General features: G+C 49.6%; 1 protein-coding gene across 2 annotated transcripts in view; it reads left to right on the plus strand.

The window, feature by feature from the left end:
* The window catches only part of sdr42e2 (short chain dehydrogenase/reductase family 42E, member 2), a 109,123-nt gene that overhangs the window by 49,565 nt on the left and 40,761 nt on the right, over positions 1 to 18,797 (plus strand). For both annotated transcript variants that reach the window (XM_034189659.1, XM_034189660.1), the window contains exon 7: positions 14,604 to 14,686. In XM_034189659.1, coding sequence (XP_034045550.1) covers positions 14,604 to 14,686 — 83 coding nt within the window. The remainder of the gene's footprint in view (positions 1 to 14,603; positions 14,687 to 18,797) is intronic.

The raw sequence follows: 18,797 nt of genomic DNA on the forward strand, positions 1-18,797 counted from the left end.
CCAAGATGTCTTCCAATTTGCATCTGAGTTCAAGAGTCATCGCAGTCTGAGAATGCACTGCCTTGAAAACCTCGTTAATCATGACGGACAAGCGAGGGGCCGCGGTTCTTGATGCCGCCGTCTTACCAATTTTCCGGTAGATCAGGGCAGCACATAAGCCAGAAAGTACCAGCCCTGCTACCATAAGACCAAAAATGAATAAATCCTCGACGTCCTCATCAGAGAAATGCGCCAAGCATGCAATACGCCAAGACCCCCAGGAGTCGAGAACATAGCCCGCAGGATACGTTCCATGTGGGCAGGTAGGATACCCGCTCCTGACCTTCTTGTAGAAAAAATGGTGTCAATAGAGTTCAGAGACCAGCTGATCAATTCCATGGTTAATCCAGTAGTAGTCCAATAGATCCAGTATCCAATATAATTTGAGGAATTCACAGTCTGGTGAAGTAGGGACTTGAAGGTTAAAGCAGAGAGCAGAGATAAGGGAGTGGAGGAGATGCGACTGCCTTCGTCAGAGTCCCAAGCTAAATGTCTTAGTAGATTTTGAGCAGTGTTTAGGATCATTTTCTTGTTGAAAGATTCAGCTCCGGCGCAACTTCAATTTTGTCACTGATCCATGAACATTGTTCTCAAGAATCTGCTGATATTGACTGGAATCCATGTTACCCTCAACTTTAACAAGATTCTCAGTACCTGCACTGGCCACACAGCCCCACAGCATGATGGAACCACCTCCAAATTTTACTGTAGTTAGTAAGCGTTTTTCTTGGAATCATGTGTTCTTTTTCAGCCATGCATACTGTCCCTTGTTATGTCCAAATAACTCAATTTTAGTTTCATCAGTCCACAGCACCTTATTCCAAAATGAAGCTGGCTTGTCCAAATGTGCTTTAGCATACATCAAGCGACTCAAGCACTTGCACAAAGAGATGCTGTAATGCAGAGGAAGCCTTTTCTGCATACACGCCACAAACAAAGTGCGCTGTATAGTTGCACGGCATAGATGCACAGAGACACTATCTCCAGCAAGATCATGTTGTAGGTCTTTGGAGCAGGTCTGTGGGTTGACTATGACTATTCTCACCACCTTCACTTCAGCTTATGAGATTTTTCTTGGCCTGCCACTTTGGGCCTTAACTAGTACTGTGCCTGCGGTCTTCTATTTCCTCACACTGGAAACTGACAGCTGAAATCTCTGATAGCTTTGTGTATCCTTCCCCTAAACCATGATGTTGAACAGTCTTTGATTTCAGGTCATTTCAGAGTTGTTTAGAGGCTCCCTCATTAGAAGAGATGCAACGAGGGGAAACATTTGCAAATGGCCACCTTAAATACCCTTTCTCATGATTGGATTCACCTGTGTAAGGAGGTCAAGGGTCATTGAGCTTACAAACCAATTTTGTGTTCCAATAATTAGTGCTAAATGCATTCAAATCAATAAAATGACAAGGGTGCCCAAATTTATGCACCTGCCTAATTTTGTTTAAATAATTATTGTACACTTTCTGTAAATACTAGAAACTGTTGGGGAAAGTGAGGAACACGGACCCACAACAGGGGGCGCAAATGAACGGACAATGAAGAAAGTCAAATAACAAGGTTTTACTGTTGTGAACACGCACAACAAACACAACAGATCACAATTGTGAAATAAACCAATTCCAACGGTGTCGTGTGGGCAGGCTCGACGATAGGAGACGTCCGTCTGAGTCGAACTGGAACCACCCGATTTCCTCTGCCACCGAACCCCGGGAATACTGGAGCCGCCAAGTCCCGAACTCCCAGGTGGCCACTGCCTCTGCTCGTCGGATCCGGTACTGCTGGCGAGGAACAGAAACAGTCAGATGTGGGTGCGGCTGCACCCAGCAACACGTAGGGTGGAAACACCACCTCCACCTCTCGTCAGGAAAATACTGATAAGTGCAGGAATGTGAGTACTTATCCAAAACAAGTCCAACACAGTCTCCAGCTGTAATACTCACTATCTGTACACAAGCAACAAAGGATTACTGTCAAGAAGACAACACAATTGGCTGAGTACATTACCTTCCTAGTAGAACGATATCTCGGCAATGAGATGGAGATGCCGTCCAGCTGATATACCCCTCAGCTGATGGATGTCAGCTGTTTCAGTTGATAAGTGACGGCTGTCACCTGGGCTGCTCCTGTGAGGCGGCAGCGCCCTCTGGTGCCTGGAGCCCGCACTCCAGGCGGGGCGCCCTCTGGTGGTGGTGGGCCAGCAGTACCTCCTCTTCAGCGGCCCACACAACAGGACCCCCCCCCTCAACGGGCGCCTCCTGGCGCCCGACCGGGCTTGTCCGGGTGGCGGCGGTAGAAGTCGGCCAGGAGGGCCGGGTCCAGGATGAAGCTCCTCTTCACCCAGGAGCGTTCTTCGGGGCCGTACCCCTCCCAGTCCACCAGGTATTGAAAGCCCTGGCCCATCCGTCGGACATCCAGAAGCCGGCGCACAGTCCAAGCCGGCTCGCCATCGATGATCCGGGCAGGAGGTGGCGCCAGACCGGGAGCACAGAGGGGCGAAGTGTGATACGGTTTGAGTCTTGACACATGGAACACAGGATGGATCCGCAGTGAGGCTGGAAGCCGAAGCCTCACTGCGGCGGGATTGACGATTTGGAGGATCTTGTACGGTCCTATGTATCGGTCCTTCAGTTTCGGGGAGGCCACTTGTAGTGGAATGTCCTTGGTGGACAGCCACACTTCCTGCCCGGGGCGATACGTAGGGGCCGGGGTCCGCCGCCGGTCTGCATGGGTCTTAGCCCTCGTCCGGGCCCTCAACAAAGCAGAACGGGCGGCACGCCACACCCGACGGCACTTCCGCAGGTGGGCCTGGACCGAGGGCACACCGACCTCTCCCTCAACCACCGGAAACAATGGGGGCTGATACCCCAAACATACCTCAAAAGGGGAGAGGCCGGTGGCTGACGACACTTGACTGTTGTGGGCGTACTCGATCCAGGCCAGATGAGTACTCCAGGCCACCGGGTGCGCGGCTGTCACACAACGTAGTGTCTGCTCCATCTCTTGATTGGCCCGTTCTGCTTGCCCGTTGGTTTGGGGGTGATACCCGGACGAGAGACTGACCGTGGCCCCCAGTTCCCGGCAAAAACTCCTCCAGACATGCGAGGAGAACTGGGGGCCGCGATCGGAGACGATGTCTGATGGTATCCCATGCAGCCGGACGACGTGGTGGACCAGGAGGTCCGCTGTCTCCTGGGCCGTTGGGAGCTTCGGGAGGGCCACGAAGTGGGCCGCCTTGGAGAATCGGTCCACTATCGTGAGGATGACGGTGTTTCCCTGGGACGGCGGGAGGCCCATGACAAAATCCAGGCCGATGTGAGACCAGGGGCGATGAGGTACGGGCAGCGGCTGTAGCAATCCCGAGGACTTGCGGTGGTCGGCTTTGCCCCTGGCGCAGGTGGTACAGGCCTGGATATAGTCCCGGACGTCGGTCTCCAGGGATGCCCACCAGAAGCGCTGCCGGACGACTGCCATGGTTCTTCGCACCCCAGGATGACAGGAGAGCTTAGAACCGTGACAGAAGTCCAGGACCGCAGCCCTGGCTTCTGGTGGGACGTAGAGCCTGTTCTTCGGCCCGGTTCCGGGGTCCGGGCTTCGTGCCAGGGCCTCCCGGACGGTCTTCTCCACGTCCCAGGTGAGGGTGGCCACGATAGTGGACTCCGGGATGATGGGATCCGGGGGATCCGACGGCTCCGTTTTGACTTCGTCTTCATGTACCCGGGACAAGGCATCCGATCTCTGGTTTTTGGTCCCGGGACGGTAGGTGATCCGGAAGTCAAAACGTCCGAAGAACAGTGACCAGCGGGCTTGCCTGGGATTCAGCCGCTTGGCGGTCCTGATATACTCCAAGTTCCAACAGATGTCTCCACTCTTCAAGAGCCTCTTTCACCGCAAGGAGTTCTCGATTGCCGACGTCATAGTTCCGTTCGGCCGGGGTCAACCTGCGGGAAAAATAGGCACACGGGTGAAGGACCTTATCGGTCTTCCCGCTCTGGGACAGCACGGCTCCTATCCCTGAGTCCGAGGCGTCCACTTCAACCACTAACTGGCGACTAGGATCGGGCTGCACCAGAACGGGTGCAGACGAGAGAACCGGCGTTTCAACTCCTTGAACGCAGCATCGCAACGATCCGACCAGGTGAAGGGAACTTTTGGCGAGGTCAGGGCTGTCAGGGGGCTAACTACCTGACTGTAGCCCTTAATGAACCTCCTATAGAAATTAGCGAAGCCGAGGAACTGTTGCAGCTTCCTACGGCTTGTGGGTTGGGGCCAGTCTCTCACCGCCGCAACCTTGGCCGGATCAGGAGCGACGGAGTTGGAGGAGATGATGAACCCCAGGAAGGACAGAGACGTGCGGTGGAACTCACACTTCTCGCCCTTCACAAACAGCCGGTTCTCCAACAACCGCTGTAGGACCTGACGTACATGTCGGACATGGGTCTCAGGATCCAGAGAAAAGATGAGTATGTCGTCAAGATATACGAAGACGAATCGGTGCAGGAAGTCCCGCAAGACATCATTAACCAATGCTTGGAACGTCGCGGGATCATTTGTAAGACCGAACGGCATGACCAGGTACTCAAAATGACCTAATGGGGTGTTAAATGCCGTCTTCCACTCGTCTCCCTTCCGGATCCGAACCAGGTTATACGCATTCCTAAGATCAAGCTTGGTGAATATCTTAGCTCCATGCAGGGGCGTGAACACCGAATCCAACAAGGGTAAGGGGTATCGGTTACGAACCGTGATTTCGTTCAGCCCCCTGTAATCGATGCATGGACGTAATCCACCATCCTTTTTCCCCACAAAAAAGAAACCCGCACCCATCGGGGAGGTGGAATTCCGGATCAACCCGGCGGCCAAAGAGTCCCGGATGTAGGTCTCCATTGATTCGCGTTCAGGTCGTGAGAGGTTGTACAGCCTGCTGGACGGGAACTCAACACCTGGAACCAAATCAATGGCACAATCATACGGGCGGTGCGGGGGAAGGGTGAGCGCCAGATCCTTGCTAAACACCTCCGCAAGGTCATGGTACTGCACCGGAACCGACCCTAGATTGGGCGGGGCTCTGACCTCCTCCCTGGCCTGGGAACCGGGAGGAACCGAGGAACCTAAACATACCCGATGGCAGGTCTCGCTCCACTGAACCACTACCCCAGACGGCCAATCGATCCGGGGAATGTGTTTCAACATCCAAGGGAATCCTAAAATCACACGGGAGGTGGCCGGAGTCACAAAAAACTCGATCTCCTCCCGGTGATTCCCCGACACCACCAGAGTTACTGGTGGTGTCTTGTGATTGATTGGAGGGAGTAGGGAGCCATCTAGCGCTCGTACCTGCACAGGCGAGGTAAGCACCACCAGAGGGAACCCTATCTCCCTGGCCCATTTGCTGTCTAGCAAATTCCCTTCAGAGCCCATGTCCACCCGTGCTGGGGCCTTCAGGGTTAAATCCTCATACAGGATGGTAACTGGGAGTCGTGTGGCGATGTGGGTGTGTCCCACGTGAATGTCTCGGCCCACCCTTAGCCCAGTTTCTAGGGGCGGGCGTTGGTGTTTAACCGCTCGGGGCAGTCTCTTAATTGATGCTCAATCGAGCCACAAACAAAACACGCCCTGTGGGCCAGCCTCCTTTGTGTAACCGGTGCCCTAAATGTTGCCCTACTCATGTCCATAGCTTTGTCAGCAGGGGGGGCTGTAACCGCACGGAGCGCAGGGGCCGTGGAGCGTGGGGAGGGCGGAACGCGGTCGGAACCGGAAGGGAGAGGGATGACGCGTGCCCGGCCACGCCCTTCGTCTCGTTCCCGACGGCGCTCTTCTAACCGATTGTCTAATCGTATGACAAGATCGATGAGCCCATCTAAATCCCACGGTTCGTCCTTAGCCACCAGGTGCTCCTTGAGGACCAACGACAGTCCGTTTACAAAGGCGGCGTGGAGGGCAGTGCTATTCCAGCCGGACCTCGCAGCCGCGATGCGGAAGTCGACTGCATAGGCAGCTGCGCTCCGGCGCCCCTGTCTCATTGACAGCAGCACGGCTGAAGCGGTCTCTCCTCTATTTGGGTGATCGAACACTGTTCTGAACTCCCTCACAAACCCATCATATGTCTGAAGGAGCCGTGAATTTTGCTCCCAGAGCGCTGTAGCCCAAGCGCGTGCCTCACCACGAAGCAGATTTATCACATAAGCTATTTTGCTAGCATCAGTCGCGTACATGACGGGACGCTGTGCAAAGACGAGCGAACACTGCATAAGAAAATCTGTGCACGTCTCCACACAGCCTCCGTACGGCTCTGGGGGGCTTATGTATGCTTCAGGGGAAGGTGGGAGGGGTCGTTGAACGACCAGTGGAACGTCGCTGTTACGCACAGGGTCGACGGGAGGGAGAGCCGCAGCGGCCTGCGCGGCGAGAGCCTCCACCCTGCGGTTCAGGAGGACGTTCTGCTTGGTCATCAAATCCAACCGAGTCGTGAAAGCGGTGAGGATCCGCTGCAACTCACCGATCACCCCTCCTGCGGACGCCTGTGCGCCCTGTTCTTCCATTGGCCGTTCAACAGCCGGTTGACGCCCCTCGGGATCCATGACGCTGGCCGAGATATCCTGTTGGGGAAAGTGAGGAACACGGACCCACAACAGGGGGCGCAAATGAACGGACAATGAAGAAAGTCAAATAACAAGGTTTTACTGTTGTGAACACGCACAACAAACACAACAGATCACAATTGTGAAATAAACCAATTCCAACGGTGTCGTGTGGGCCGGCTCGACGATAGGAGACGTCCGTCTGAGTCGAACCGGAACCACCCGATTTCCTCTGCCACCGAACCCCGGGAATACTGGAGCCGCCAAGTCCCGAACTCCCAGGTGGCCACTGCCTCTGCTCGTCGGATCCGGTACTGCTGGCGAGGAACAGAAACAGTCAGATGTGGGTGCGGCTGCACCCAGCAACACGTAGGGTGGAAACACCACCTCCACCTCTCGTCAGGAAAATACTGATAAGTGCAGGAATGTGAGTACTTATCCAAAACAAGTCCAACACAGTCTCCAGCTGTAATACTCACTATCTGTACACAAGCAACAAAGGATTACTGTCAAGAAGACAACACAATTGGCTGAGTACGTTACCTTCCTAGTAGAACGATATCTCGGCAATGAGATGGAGATGCCGTCCAGCTGATATACCCCTCAGCTGATGGATGTCAGCTGTTTCAGTTGATAAGTGACGGCTGTCACCTGGGCTGCTCCTGTGAGGCGGCAGCGCCCTCTGGTGCCTGGAGCCCGCACTCCAGGCGGGGCGCCCTCTGGTGGTGGTGGGCCAGCAGTACCTCCTCTTCAGCGGCCCACACAACAGAAACTTCATTTCACTTCTCAAATATCAGTGTGTTCGTCTGATATATGATATATTTAACTGGAATTTCTGATCCAGACAACCAGTGATTTATAAAGGAAAATCATGACAATTATCAGGGGTGCCCAAACTTTTCCATACAACTGTAGCAACGGTATGGCCGCGGCTGAGGGCTGAAATAGAGCGCAGGCTTCAGACAGCTGTTCATCCTTCACCTGCGCACTTGTTGACTTTTATTGTTCAGGATTTTTTTTAAATATAATTTCATAATTTTTAGCGATTATTTGTGCACATTTTTTGGTGTCACCTACACTTTAATTCTCAACAAATTTTATATATTTATTCTCTTTAAAAGTATAACATTTTCCAAAATATTACTTTTTCACAATCGGATGTTAGACTTGTAACAGTCTACCTTTCTTTTTAAAACAGAAAAACTGTGTTCTTGACAAATCTAAACTTTGTTTAAAGCAATACCAGCTATCTCTTGGTGGCATTGCTCAGCGTCAGGCACCAGCTCAGTTTGGTTTTTAATTGCACAGTGAGGTTACCATACCACACTGATATTCCAAACCTTATCAAGCTCTCCAGGACAGCCTGGTAGAATATAAACACGATCCTCTGGTCCACATCAAAAACTTGAGTCTGCGGATGATGTGGTTCTTTTGGCCAGTGATGTGCACTAAGCAGGTTTGAGGCTGAGTGTGAAGTGACTGGGATGGGGATCAGAACTTCCAAATGTGAATCCATGGTCCTTTTTAGAAAAGAATGGATTATCCTCTCTGGATTATGGGAGAGTTCTTGCCCCAAGTAGGTTATTTAAGGAGATAAAGTTAACTGGGATGTGCATCATGGAACACTCCTCCATGGGGGAGTACGAGTATCTTGGGGTTGTGTTCACGATTGGAGGTAAGATGGAGCCGAACATTGACAGATGGATTGGAGCTGCATTGGAGGACCTGCAGACTCTGTACCAGGCTGTTGTGGTGAAGAAAGAGTTGAGCCAGAAGGTGAGGCTCTCGATTTACCAGTGGTGTTATGTTCCCATCCTCACATATGGTCATGAACTTTGGGTAATGACCGAAAGAACAAGAACGCAGAGACAACAGGCATCAGAATTTTCCAAAGATTTGTGTGTGTGTGTGTGTGTGTGTGTGTGTGTGTGTGTGTGTGTGTGTGTGTGTGTGTGTGTGTGTGTGTGTGTGTGTGTGTGTGTGTGTGTGTGTGTGTGTGTGTGTGTGTGTGTTATATAAATAATGAATATTTTGAGTTCAATAGTAGATGGAAAGATGAAACATTCCATCTTTCACCGCATGAAATATTTGTTCCTTTGAATGAATTAAAAAACAATCACTGTTTTATATAATGGCTAAAATAGATCCTTGTCATTTGATGTTTTATTAATTTATAAACAACAAGAAAAGGGACTTACATTTTGGTGTGTGTCACTGGTGCTTTGACGTCAACAGTCCAACATGAACTTTAAATGGGAGTCTATAATTGTTCTCAGTCAACTGAAATCAGACCTCGGTCTGATATTTTCAGGTACAGACCTTGCACTTGTGCCGATAACTGCTGGTAATCTCATACACATAAAATCCTTAGAGGATTGCCTTGCCTCAGTGAAAAGCTGGATGTCTCGCAATTTCTTCCTTTTAAACTCCGACAACATTAAAGTGATGGTTCTTGGTCCACTGTAACATGGTTCAATTTAACATGGGAGGCTCGAAAACAGAATGGAACCCAATGCAATAATCTGGCAACTAGAAGATGTTCTCACTGCGCAGGGCACATAAACGGCAAGGTCAGCAACCCGGAAGTCAAACGTAACACAGGACAAATGCTAGAATTAAAGCACTGCAAACATTAAGTTCCTTTGGCTTCTCCCTTTTTTTCACTCAGGGTCACCACAGCAGATCCAAGATGGATCTGCATGTTGATTTGTCACAAGTTCTACACTGGATACCCTTCTTGAAGCATCTTCAAATTACATAAAGAATGGGTGAGGGTGGTCTTGAACCAGAAGCCTTTTGCTCTGGAAACAAGTGTACTAACTGCTCATCTACCACCCCTGCCCAATTACAAATACAAATAAATAACACAGAGGGAAAACTATTAACAGCAACTCTGAGTGACCATAAAATAGACAAATCAGAAAACAGGACTGAAGTTAAACTATGACCCATGACAGTGGTCAGAGTAACACAAGAGAGACGTCACAGTAAGAACACAACTAGCAAATACCACAGGAGGAAAATAACAGGTAACACAGAGGACACATCACTAGAAATAAAAGGCATCAGAGAGCTGATGCAAACCCTGCATGCTGTTGACACCAGCACTTATACATGTCTGATAGTTCATTATACGAGTCAATCACAAATATTTTGCTGATCAATTTATTTAATTTATATTGTGCAAAATCACAACAAAGCTGCCTCAAGGCACTTCACACAAGCAAGGTCTAACCTCACCAACCCCTTATTGATATACATCTTATACATCAAATAGTAATTTGGCGTTTTGTTACGCAGTATATTTGAACATTGATGAGAATTGTGCAGTTTGCTTCTCACTGCCGTGGCGTACGGATTGATGATCCTCCACCTGTTGTGAGAAGCTGCTTATTTACATAAAGCTTAAATTCAGACCTGAATGTGTTGCTGATAGTGTGTGCCTCTGAAGGATATTTGTTGTAGCTCTGTTGACTTACCTCACCTTTTCCGTCCTTCACAGAGTCAGTTTGTCGTATCCACCTGGGGGGTATTCGGCGGTGAATCTGAGTCCAGAAGTGCCGGGCTTGGATCCATTTGGGCGCTGGAGAGCGTGCCGTCCTTCACCTTGCCAAGACAGCTGAATCTTTATGTTGTACACGAATTATTGCACATGAGGGAGAATAAATTTGTTTCTTGGAACCGCTTTCTGGTTATTTAGCGCTGGGCCCTTGTCAGATGCTGGTTCGGTTCTCTGACCCGCGTCAGCACATAACAGTAGTTCCCGGCCAGTACAAAATGGACCCAGCGGCAGAAGCGGTTCCATTTGCGGAAAGAGTTCAGGAACACTTGGAGAAGATATGGGAGCAATTACAGCATCTCGTAAATCGAATTAAACAAACAGATGCCCGCGTTACGGAGCTTGCAGCGCAAGCCGTTCCGCTTCCTGCTGCTCCAGCTGCGGCACCATCGATACCGGTGCAGATAACTCCGTCACCCAGAGAGTCGGCTTCTGAACCAATTATCGGTCATTCGGAGCCTTATGCGGGAGACGTTGAAGCCCATGCAGCTCGGACGAGCTGAATCAGCCATATTGCTCCGGTCACATAAGCGTCAAGAAAGATAACGATGACGTATCTCCAGGTGTTTTTGGACAGGCATAATATATAAAAAAAAAAAAAAAAAGGGCAGACCTTTTGTTATTTAGTTATTTGGGCTGTTTTTGTTTTCATGTAGGGGGTTATAAAGTGTTTAGGGAATTAGAGGCTGTTCTGGTTGGGTGAACGACTGGCAGTTCGGAGCTCGGCTGGACTCAGCCGAGTATGTTTTCATTATTTGAACTTAGGTAATTTTTGTTTGTGGATTGGGTCATTTGTTTTGTTGTTTTTTATTTCCCTGTTTCCCTAACCCCAACCTCACGTACTCTAAGACCGTTTGTCTTTTGGGTTGTGGGGTGGTGCAGGTTGGTTACGCTGAGTGTTTCTCAGAAAACCTCTGCTCCTAGGGGGGGTTGTCAGGGGCATTTTTTTTGGGTTTGGTTGATACCTGTTTCAACTCCAGCCCCGGTGGGCCTTTGACCGTTCGTCATTGGCGTTACCGGGGTGTAGTGCAGTGGGAACGTACCTCAGTCGGAGTGGTGGGCCGATCTGTGCCGTTCGCCATTTCGGTAGTTCCACCCCTCCCAATAGGCTGGTGGTATGGTCGGTTTAGGGGCACCGGACGTATTTCCGGTTTTCCGCTGCGCTTAGGGGATGGGACTGGGTTAGTTTTTCCTGTTTCCTTCCCCGGCTTGGTAGTTTTGTGCCGTTCACCAAAATTGTACTGACAATAGGCTCTGGGAGTAATCTGGGGTCTTTCGGGGTGCTGGGGAGGGTAACAGGGTTTCCGGTTGTTTTATTTGCCCCCGGGGTGGTTTGATGGAGTCCGCCGGGGGTTGGATTTTTGTGTTTTTAATGTTTCCTTCCAGGTTCCACCTCCAGGGTTGATGGGACGGTCCTCTGGGGGGGAATTGATTGTGGGGCCGACTAGCCAAGTGTGGCCGGGTCTGAGGTTCCTGGGTTGTGGGGAGGGTGCCTCCTGGGGTTGATGGTATGGTCCTCTGGGGGGCGCTGTTGCTCCATGTATACCTGGGGACCTCTGTGGGATTCCGGCTTTGGTTATTACTCCTGGAACTGGCGGTAAAGGTCTTCTGGGGGGTGTTGAGCTCTGCACGTCGTCTGGAGGGGTTGTTTGTTATTTTTCTTTGTGAAATTGTGTTTGTATTGTGTTGTCGGGGCTATGTTGGGTTATTGGATCTGGGAGTTTTTCTTTTCTTCCCAGGGTTGGATGGGACGGTCCCTTGGGGAGGATTTGGGTGGGTTTTGTATTTTTCTTGTATGTTAGATTGTACTTGGGACTCTTTTGGGGTTTTTGTTGATGCCAGCCGGCCTTCCAGCCGCGGTGCCCTGTCCTGCTGTCTGCTGTGGACTTAGGGAGCGTTACACCATCTGCTTCCTGTCGTGGACCCCGGAGGGAGGTGCTGTTCTCAGGCCTGGTCTGTTCGGTCGCCGGGAGGCTTCCCGTTGATGGGGGGGGGGGGTACTGTTGTGTGTTGGGGGGTTTGGCTGGACATTTTGGTGCTGTTTTCTTTTCTTTGCTCTCCAGGTGGTATGCAAACTGTTTTTTTCTGTGGAGAAGGTGCTGGCGGAAGAGTCCTTCACCCTCATCAGAACTATTGGCTGCACCTGTGGAGGATGTTCACGTGCAGGCCTAACAACTTGCAGCACCTGTGGATGATGCTCACGTGCAGGCTTAAAGACTTTCAGCTGAAGCAGATAATGAGATGGCGTTCTGCATTTAAGCCATGAGTGATTTGAGCAGAATTGCCGGGAACTCGACCTTGTGATGTTCGGTTGTGAGACGCTGAGGACCGCGCCAGGGTTTGACACATCGTGCCTGTGAAGGAGGACGGGTGAGGGACACATGCTGTCAGCACACATCAGAGGTGATTATCGTCTGAATAATCGTTAAAAGTAATTTGGCGTTTTGTTACGCAGTATATTTGAACATTGATGAGAATTGTGCAGTTTGCTTCTCACTGCCGTGGCGTACGGATTGATGATCCTCCACCTGTTGTGAGAAGCTGCTCATTTACATAAAGCTTAAATTCAGACCTGAATGTGTTGCTGATAGTGTGTGCCTCTGAAGGATATTTGTTGTAGCTCTGTTGACTTACCTCACCTTTTCAGTCCTTCACAGAGTCAGTTTGTCGTATTCACCTGGGGGGTGTTCGGTGGTGAATCTGAGTCCAGAAGTGCTGGGCTTTGATCCATTTGGGCGCTGGAGAACGCGCCGTCCTTCACCTTGCCAAGACAGCTGAATCTTTATGTTGTACACGAATTATTGCACATGAGCGGGAATAAATTTGTTTCTTGGAACCGCTTTCTGGTTATTTAGCGCTGGGCCCTTGTCAGATGCTGGTTCGGTTCTCTGACCCGCATCAGCACATAACACTTACCCTATTGTTTGTGGAGATATAGCAGAAAATCTGTTTTTTTTGCACAATGTTTTTGTTGACCTTGACTGTTGTCCGATCCTGTCCAAAAGGTAATCATCTCAAGATATCTACCCATGTAATATTCTCACAAAGTTTGGTGAAAATTTGTCCAGCCATTTTTATTTCTCTTGTTCACAGTCACACAAAACAGAGTAGAAAACCCGATGCTTTGCAGGAGCACAGGGTAACAAAGGATGCATGAGTTACATTTCCACATAATCAGAATGTGTCAAAATAATTAATTTCTTATGTTTTTACAGATTTAAATCATGTAAATTCAAGAGTTGTTTTTTTTAGTGTACACTATTTGACAGGGCCAGAGCCAAAACATGACCCATGACACCCGTCTACATGAACAAAAAATATTGCCTATAAACTCTAGAACTTAGTACTTTTACGCCAGTGACATTCACAAAATAACACTCATAACTGCCCTGAAATGTACTAAACAATGCTCAAGTTCCATGAGCTTCTGGGGGCTTCGCCCCCTGGGCCCCCACAGCACCCATAACCAATTTCGCAATATTTCCCAAAACCCATTGTCACACCTGATGCAAATGATAGAAATTATATTCACGGTCCGGTGTCTGGGCTTACACTCAGGGATAGGGTGAGAAGCTTGAATATCTGGGAGAGACCTGGAGTAGAGCTGCTGCTTCTTCCCATGGAAAGGAGTCACTTGAAGTGGTTTGGGCATCAGATCAGGATGCCCCTGGTTGTCTCCTTAGGGAGGTCTTCCAGGCACATCCAACTAGGGGCAGGCCCCGGGGAAGACCTGGGACATGCTAGAGGGATTATATTTCCCAGCTGACTTGGGAATGCCTTGGGATCCCCAAGAAGAGTTAGAGGACTTAACTAAGGATAGGAAAGCATGGGATTCCCTGCTTACTCTGTTGCTGCTGTGACACCAATCAGGATAAGCATCAGAAAATGAATGACTGACTGAATCAGAGTACAGCTGCATCCAGCTAGGGTTGAACCTGGTCATAAAACTAGGAACGTCTTCCAGGCACATCCATTTGGGACAAGGCCCTGGGGAAGACCCAGGACATGCTGGAGGGATTACATCTCCCTGCTGGTTTGACAATACCTCAGGATCCCCCAAGAAGCATTAGATGCCTTGGCCAAGGATAGGGAAGTGTAGGATGAGCTGCTTATTCTGCTGCCAAGGCCTCCTGGACCGGATATCAGACATAAAATGAATGAAGATCTCAACTTTATTCACTTAAAAGTATTATTTTTTAAATGTGATGTTTGTCTTGAGGCACTGTAATTTTGTTCTCAAAACAGAATAACTTTATTCTTGACATATCTAAACTTTATTCCCATGAATGTGTTACTTTTATGAAAGTAAGATATCTGAGTTGCAACACTTAACTTTCTTCTTCAGACAACCACAGTATTATTCTTCAAATATTTAGACTTTATTCAGATTTGTTGATGTGAGGTGGGGATTGTGTCTCGTGAAGGTGGAGGCCTGTTGAGGACGTGCGTCCTGCGGCCCTGTGGGATCTACGGCCCGGAGGAGCGACGACACCTCCACAGAGTGATGGTGAGGAACGTAACATACGTAAAGATGATGTTTATTCTTCACATACATTTTTGCACAGGTACACTGTGTAACGTGCAGACTGTTTGCGTGTGCCTTGCTGTCAGAACCAGTTACTGCCTGGAGACTTTGCATTATTGATTGAACTCTTCAGGCATCCGATTACAAACGATGTCCTTGCCGTCTGTCCTCCCAGCAGATGGTCAGAGGAGGCCGCGATGCAGCTGCATGTTTAAGCCCTGGGTTTACTTTTGGACACACGATCACGGAAGATGACTGTTTAACTGATGTCCGCTATGGAGGTCATGTGGTCACCTGTGTTTGTTAGGGTATTTTTGTTAAAAGGATTACTGAGAAGGGCAGCATTGTGACTTTGTTGCCTCACAGCAAGAAGGTTATGGGATCGATTCCCACCTATGGCCTTTCTGGAGTTTTCATATTCTCCCTGTGTTTGGGTGGGTTCCCTCCGGGTGCTCCGGCTTCCTCCCACCTCCAAAAACATGCAGGTTAGGTGGATTGGACACTTTAAATTGTCCGTATGTGTGTTCGGGTTTGAATGTGTTTGTTTGTCAATATGTGGCCCTATGACAGACTGGCATCCTGTTCAGGGTGTACCCTGCATCGCACCCTGTGACTGCTGGGAAAGACTGCAGCCTCCTGTGATCCTTAATTGGAGTAAGCAGGTATAGGAAATGGATAGATGGATGGACTACTGAGGGGGAAAAAAAGTCTGATTTATTTGAAGAACTCATTTAATATTGATTTCAATTGAAATCCAGATGTGGATTTTGGATTAAGCTTGCAAAATTCTAGGTATTTTCAAAGTTGGAAAATTTCCATAGGAATTAACCGAATTATAAGGCTGAGGATGGCGACGTGTGGTCTGAGTTGCTCGGTCTGCTGCCACCTGGACCCAAACTCAATCAGCAGAAAACAAATAATTGAAAAATGAAAACAGGAAATTTGCAAAATTGCAGGTTAGCTTATAACAGTAAACTAAACAAATCTTGCAACATAATCTTGGTTAAAACAATGAGATTTAATGCAAATGCAGGTGAATTTTGGCCGTTCACTGAGCATTCATTAATCACATGTACACAACACAATGATGGAGCCCTTCATGGACTCATAATTCCATGTGCTCGGGGAATAGTTTCCATCTCAGCCAGCATTCACTTAGCTGGGAACAACCTGGCAGTTATAGCCAGTAGTTCTCGTGTTTATATTTGTATTTACTTTTTGCAAATTGTTTCTTACTTCTACTTTTGATACTGTGTGCTTCTTACCCTGTGTGCTACTGTCAAATGCTGCTGGAACCACAATTTCCCTGAGGCAGTCTTCCGAAGGGATTAATAACATTCTATTTTAGCTACGTAATCTAATTTCCAAGGAAAGTTTCCAACTTGGAATAGAACAAATTCTTCAAATTTCCAAAATTCCAGAGCTTAGCTTTCCACCAAAAGGTTCTGGAAGTTTCTGTAAATTTGCCAAAACAATTAACACCTTTTTGCGGCCCTATACTGGATCATTTTTCACATTTCTGTTTCAGCATTTTGTTGAATTTCTTCTATAAAAAAAATTGAGATTTAAATTTTTTGTTTCCATCAGGGTTCAAATCGTTTTCTATTTCAACACTGATGATGTTTTGTAAAGATGTTGTTGTGTGGGCTGCTGAAGAGGAGGTACTGCTGGCCCACCACCAGAGGGCGCCCTGCCTGAAGTGTGGGCTTCAGGCACAAGAGGGCGCCGGAGCAACTGGGAGTGGCAGCTGTCACTCATCAACAACGCCAGCTGTCACTCATCATCATCATCCACACCTCCATAAGAGCCGGGCAGCATCTTCACCTCACTGCCGAGAAATCGTCTACCGAACAAGTAAACGTCTCAGCCTTTTTGGTGCCATACAGTTGTAGCGTCTTTACTTCTGTGCTTGACTGACATTAATTCTGAGTTTGCAGACGTACCTCTTGTACACTACGAGTACGTGGCTGTGTTTGGGGAGTTGGCGTATCTCCGCTCCTCATTCCAGTCTCTGTTTAGTGTGACATCAGGATCTGCACAAGCTCCGAGAGAATTGTGATTGAGAGGTGGAGGTGCTTTCCACCTTTATATTGAACTGTTTGCTGGGTGTTCACGCACCCACCATCACCTGTCTGTTCTTCCTGCCAGCAGTACCCGATCTGACAGCCGGAGGCAGTGGCCACCTGGGGACCCAGCGCTTGGTGGCTCCAGGATTGCTTCAGGTCCGGTGGAGTGGAAGGCGTGTGGGATCCGGCTCTTTTCTGGACGGGCGTCTTCTATCCTCGAGCCTGCTCACACATCACCGTAACTAATTTGACTGTTGATCTCAATTGTGTTGTCTGTTGCTCTGTTGTGCACATTCACAACATTAAATTGTTATATTTGGCTTATTCCATTGTCCGTTCATTTGCGCCCCCTGTTGTGGGTCCGTGTTCCTACACTTTTCACAACAGGATTTCTCGGCCAGCGTCATGGATCCCGAGTGGCGTCAGCCATCGCTTGAACTGCCAATGGAAACACAGGGTGCACAGGCGTCGGCAGGAGGCGTGTTAGGAGAGCTGCAGCAAATCTTAACCGCCTTCACTGCTCGGTTGGATTTAGTAACCGAGCAGAACGTCATACTCAATTGGAGGATGGTGGCTCTCACCGCCCAGGTGGAAGCGCGCACTCCGGGCGCTGCTGCAGCACCTCCTCCAGCCGACCGAGCACAAAATACAGACATTCCAGTGGTGATTCAATGACCCCCCCCCCCCCATCCCCTGAAGCATACATAAGCCCACCCGAACCGTACGGAGGTTGTGTCGAGATGTGCGCGGACTTCTTAATGCAGTGTTCGCTCGTCTTTGCACAACGTCCCATCATGTACGTGTCAGATGCTAGCCGGGTGGCTTATGTCATCAATTTGCTTTGAGGAGAGGCATGCGCCTGGGCTACGGCACTCTGGGAGCAAAATTCACGGCTCCTAACGACATATACTGGGTTTGTGAGGGAGTTTAAACAAGTGTTTGATCATCCCAATAGAGGCAAGACCGCTTCAACTGTGCTGCTGTCTATGAGACAGGGACGTCGGAGTGCAGCCGAGTACGCAGTCGACTCCCGAATCGCGGCTGCGAGGTCCGGCTGGAATAACGTTGCACTCCGCGCCGCCTTTGTAAATGGACTGTCTCCGGTCCTGAAGGAGCACCTGTTGGCTAAGGATGAGCCGCGAGATTTTGACGGGCTTGTCGACCTGGTTATACGGTTGGACAACCGGTTAGAAGAACACCGTCGGGAGCGGGGCAAAGGGCGTGGCCGGGCACGAGCTGTCCCTCTTCCTTCTGGGTCTGAAAGGGTGCCACCGTCCCCACGCTTCACAGTCAGAGAGCTCCGTAGAGCCGCAGCTCTCCCTGCTGACGAAGCTATGGACACGAGCAGGGCCAAAGTCAAATCACATGACAGACAACGGAGGCTGGCTCGCGGGGAGTGTTTTTTCTGTGGCTCTGATGAGCACATACAAAGAAACTGCCCCAAACGGTTAAACTTCAACGCCCGCCCTTAGAGACTGGGTTAAGGGTGGGCCATAACATCCACGCGAGGAAAGCCCGTAGATCAGCACGCATCCCAATGATGATCCTTTGTGGGGATCTTACCCTTCACGCCCCAGCACTGGTGGACACGGGGTCTGAAGGGAATCTGCTGGACAGCAGATGAGCCAGGGAGGTAGGGCTCCCTCTAGTGGCACTACCTTCCCCATTGAAGGTACGGGCACTAGATGGCACCCTTCTCCCATTAATCACACACCAGACACAACCAGTGACATTGGTGGTGTCTGGAAATCACAGGGAGGAGATTGTGTTTTATATAACACCTTCTACCTCCCGAGTGATTTTGGGGTTTCCATGGATATTAAAGCACAATCCCCGGATTGATTGGCTGTCTGGGGTAGTGACGCAGTGGAGCGACACCTGCCACCGGGAATGTTTAGGATCCTTGGTTCCACCCGGTGTGACAGCTAATGAGGAGGTTAAAGTCCCCCCAAATCTGTCAGCGGTGCCTGAGGAGTACCATGATCTTGCTGACGTCTTCAGCAAATATCTGGCGCTCTCTCTTCCCC

The sequence above is a fragment of the Thalassophryne amazonica genome, chromosome 16 (genome assembly GCF_902500255.1).
Source record: "Thalassophryne amazonica chromosome 16, fThaAma1.1, whole genome shotgun sequence".
Classification (NCBI taxonomy): domain Eukaryota; kingdom Metazoa; phylum Chordata; class Actinopteri; order Batrachoidiformes; family Batrachoididae; genus Thalassophryne; species Thalassophryne amazonica.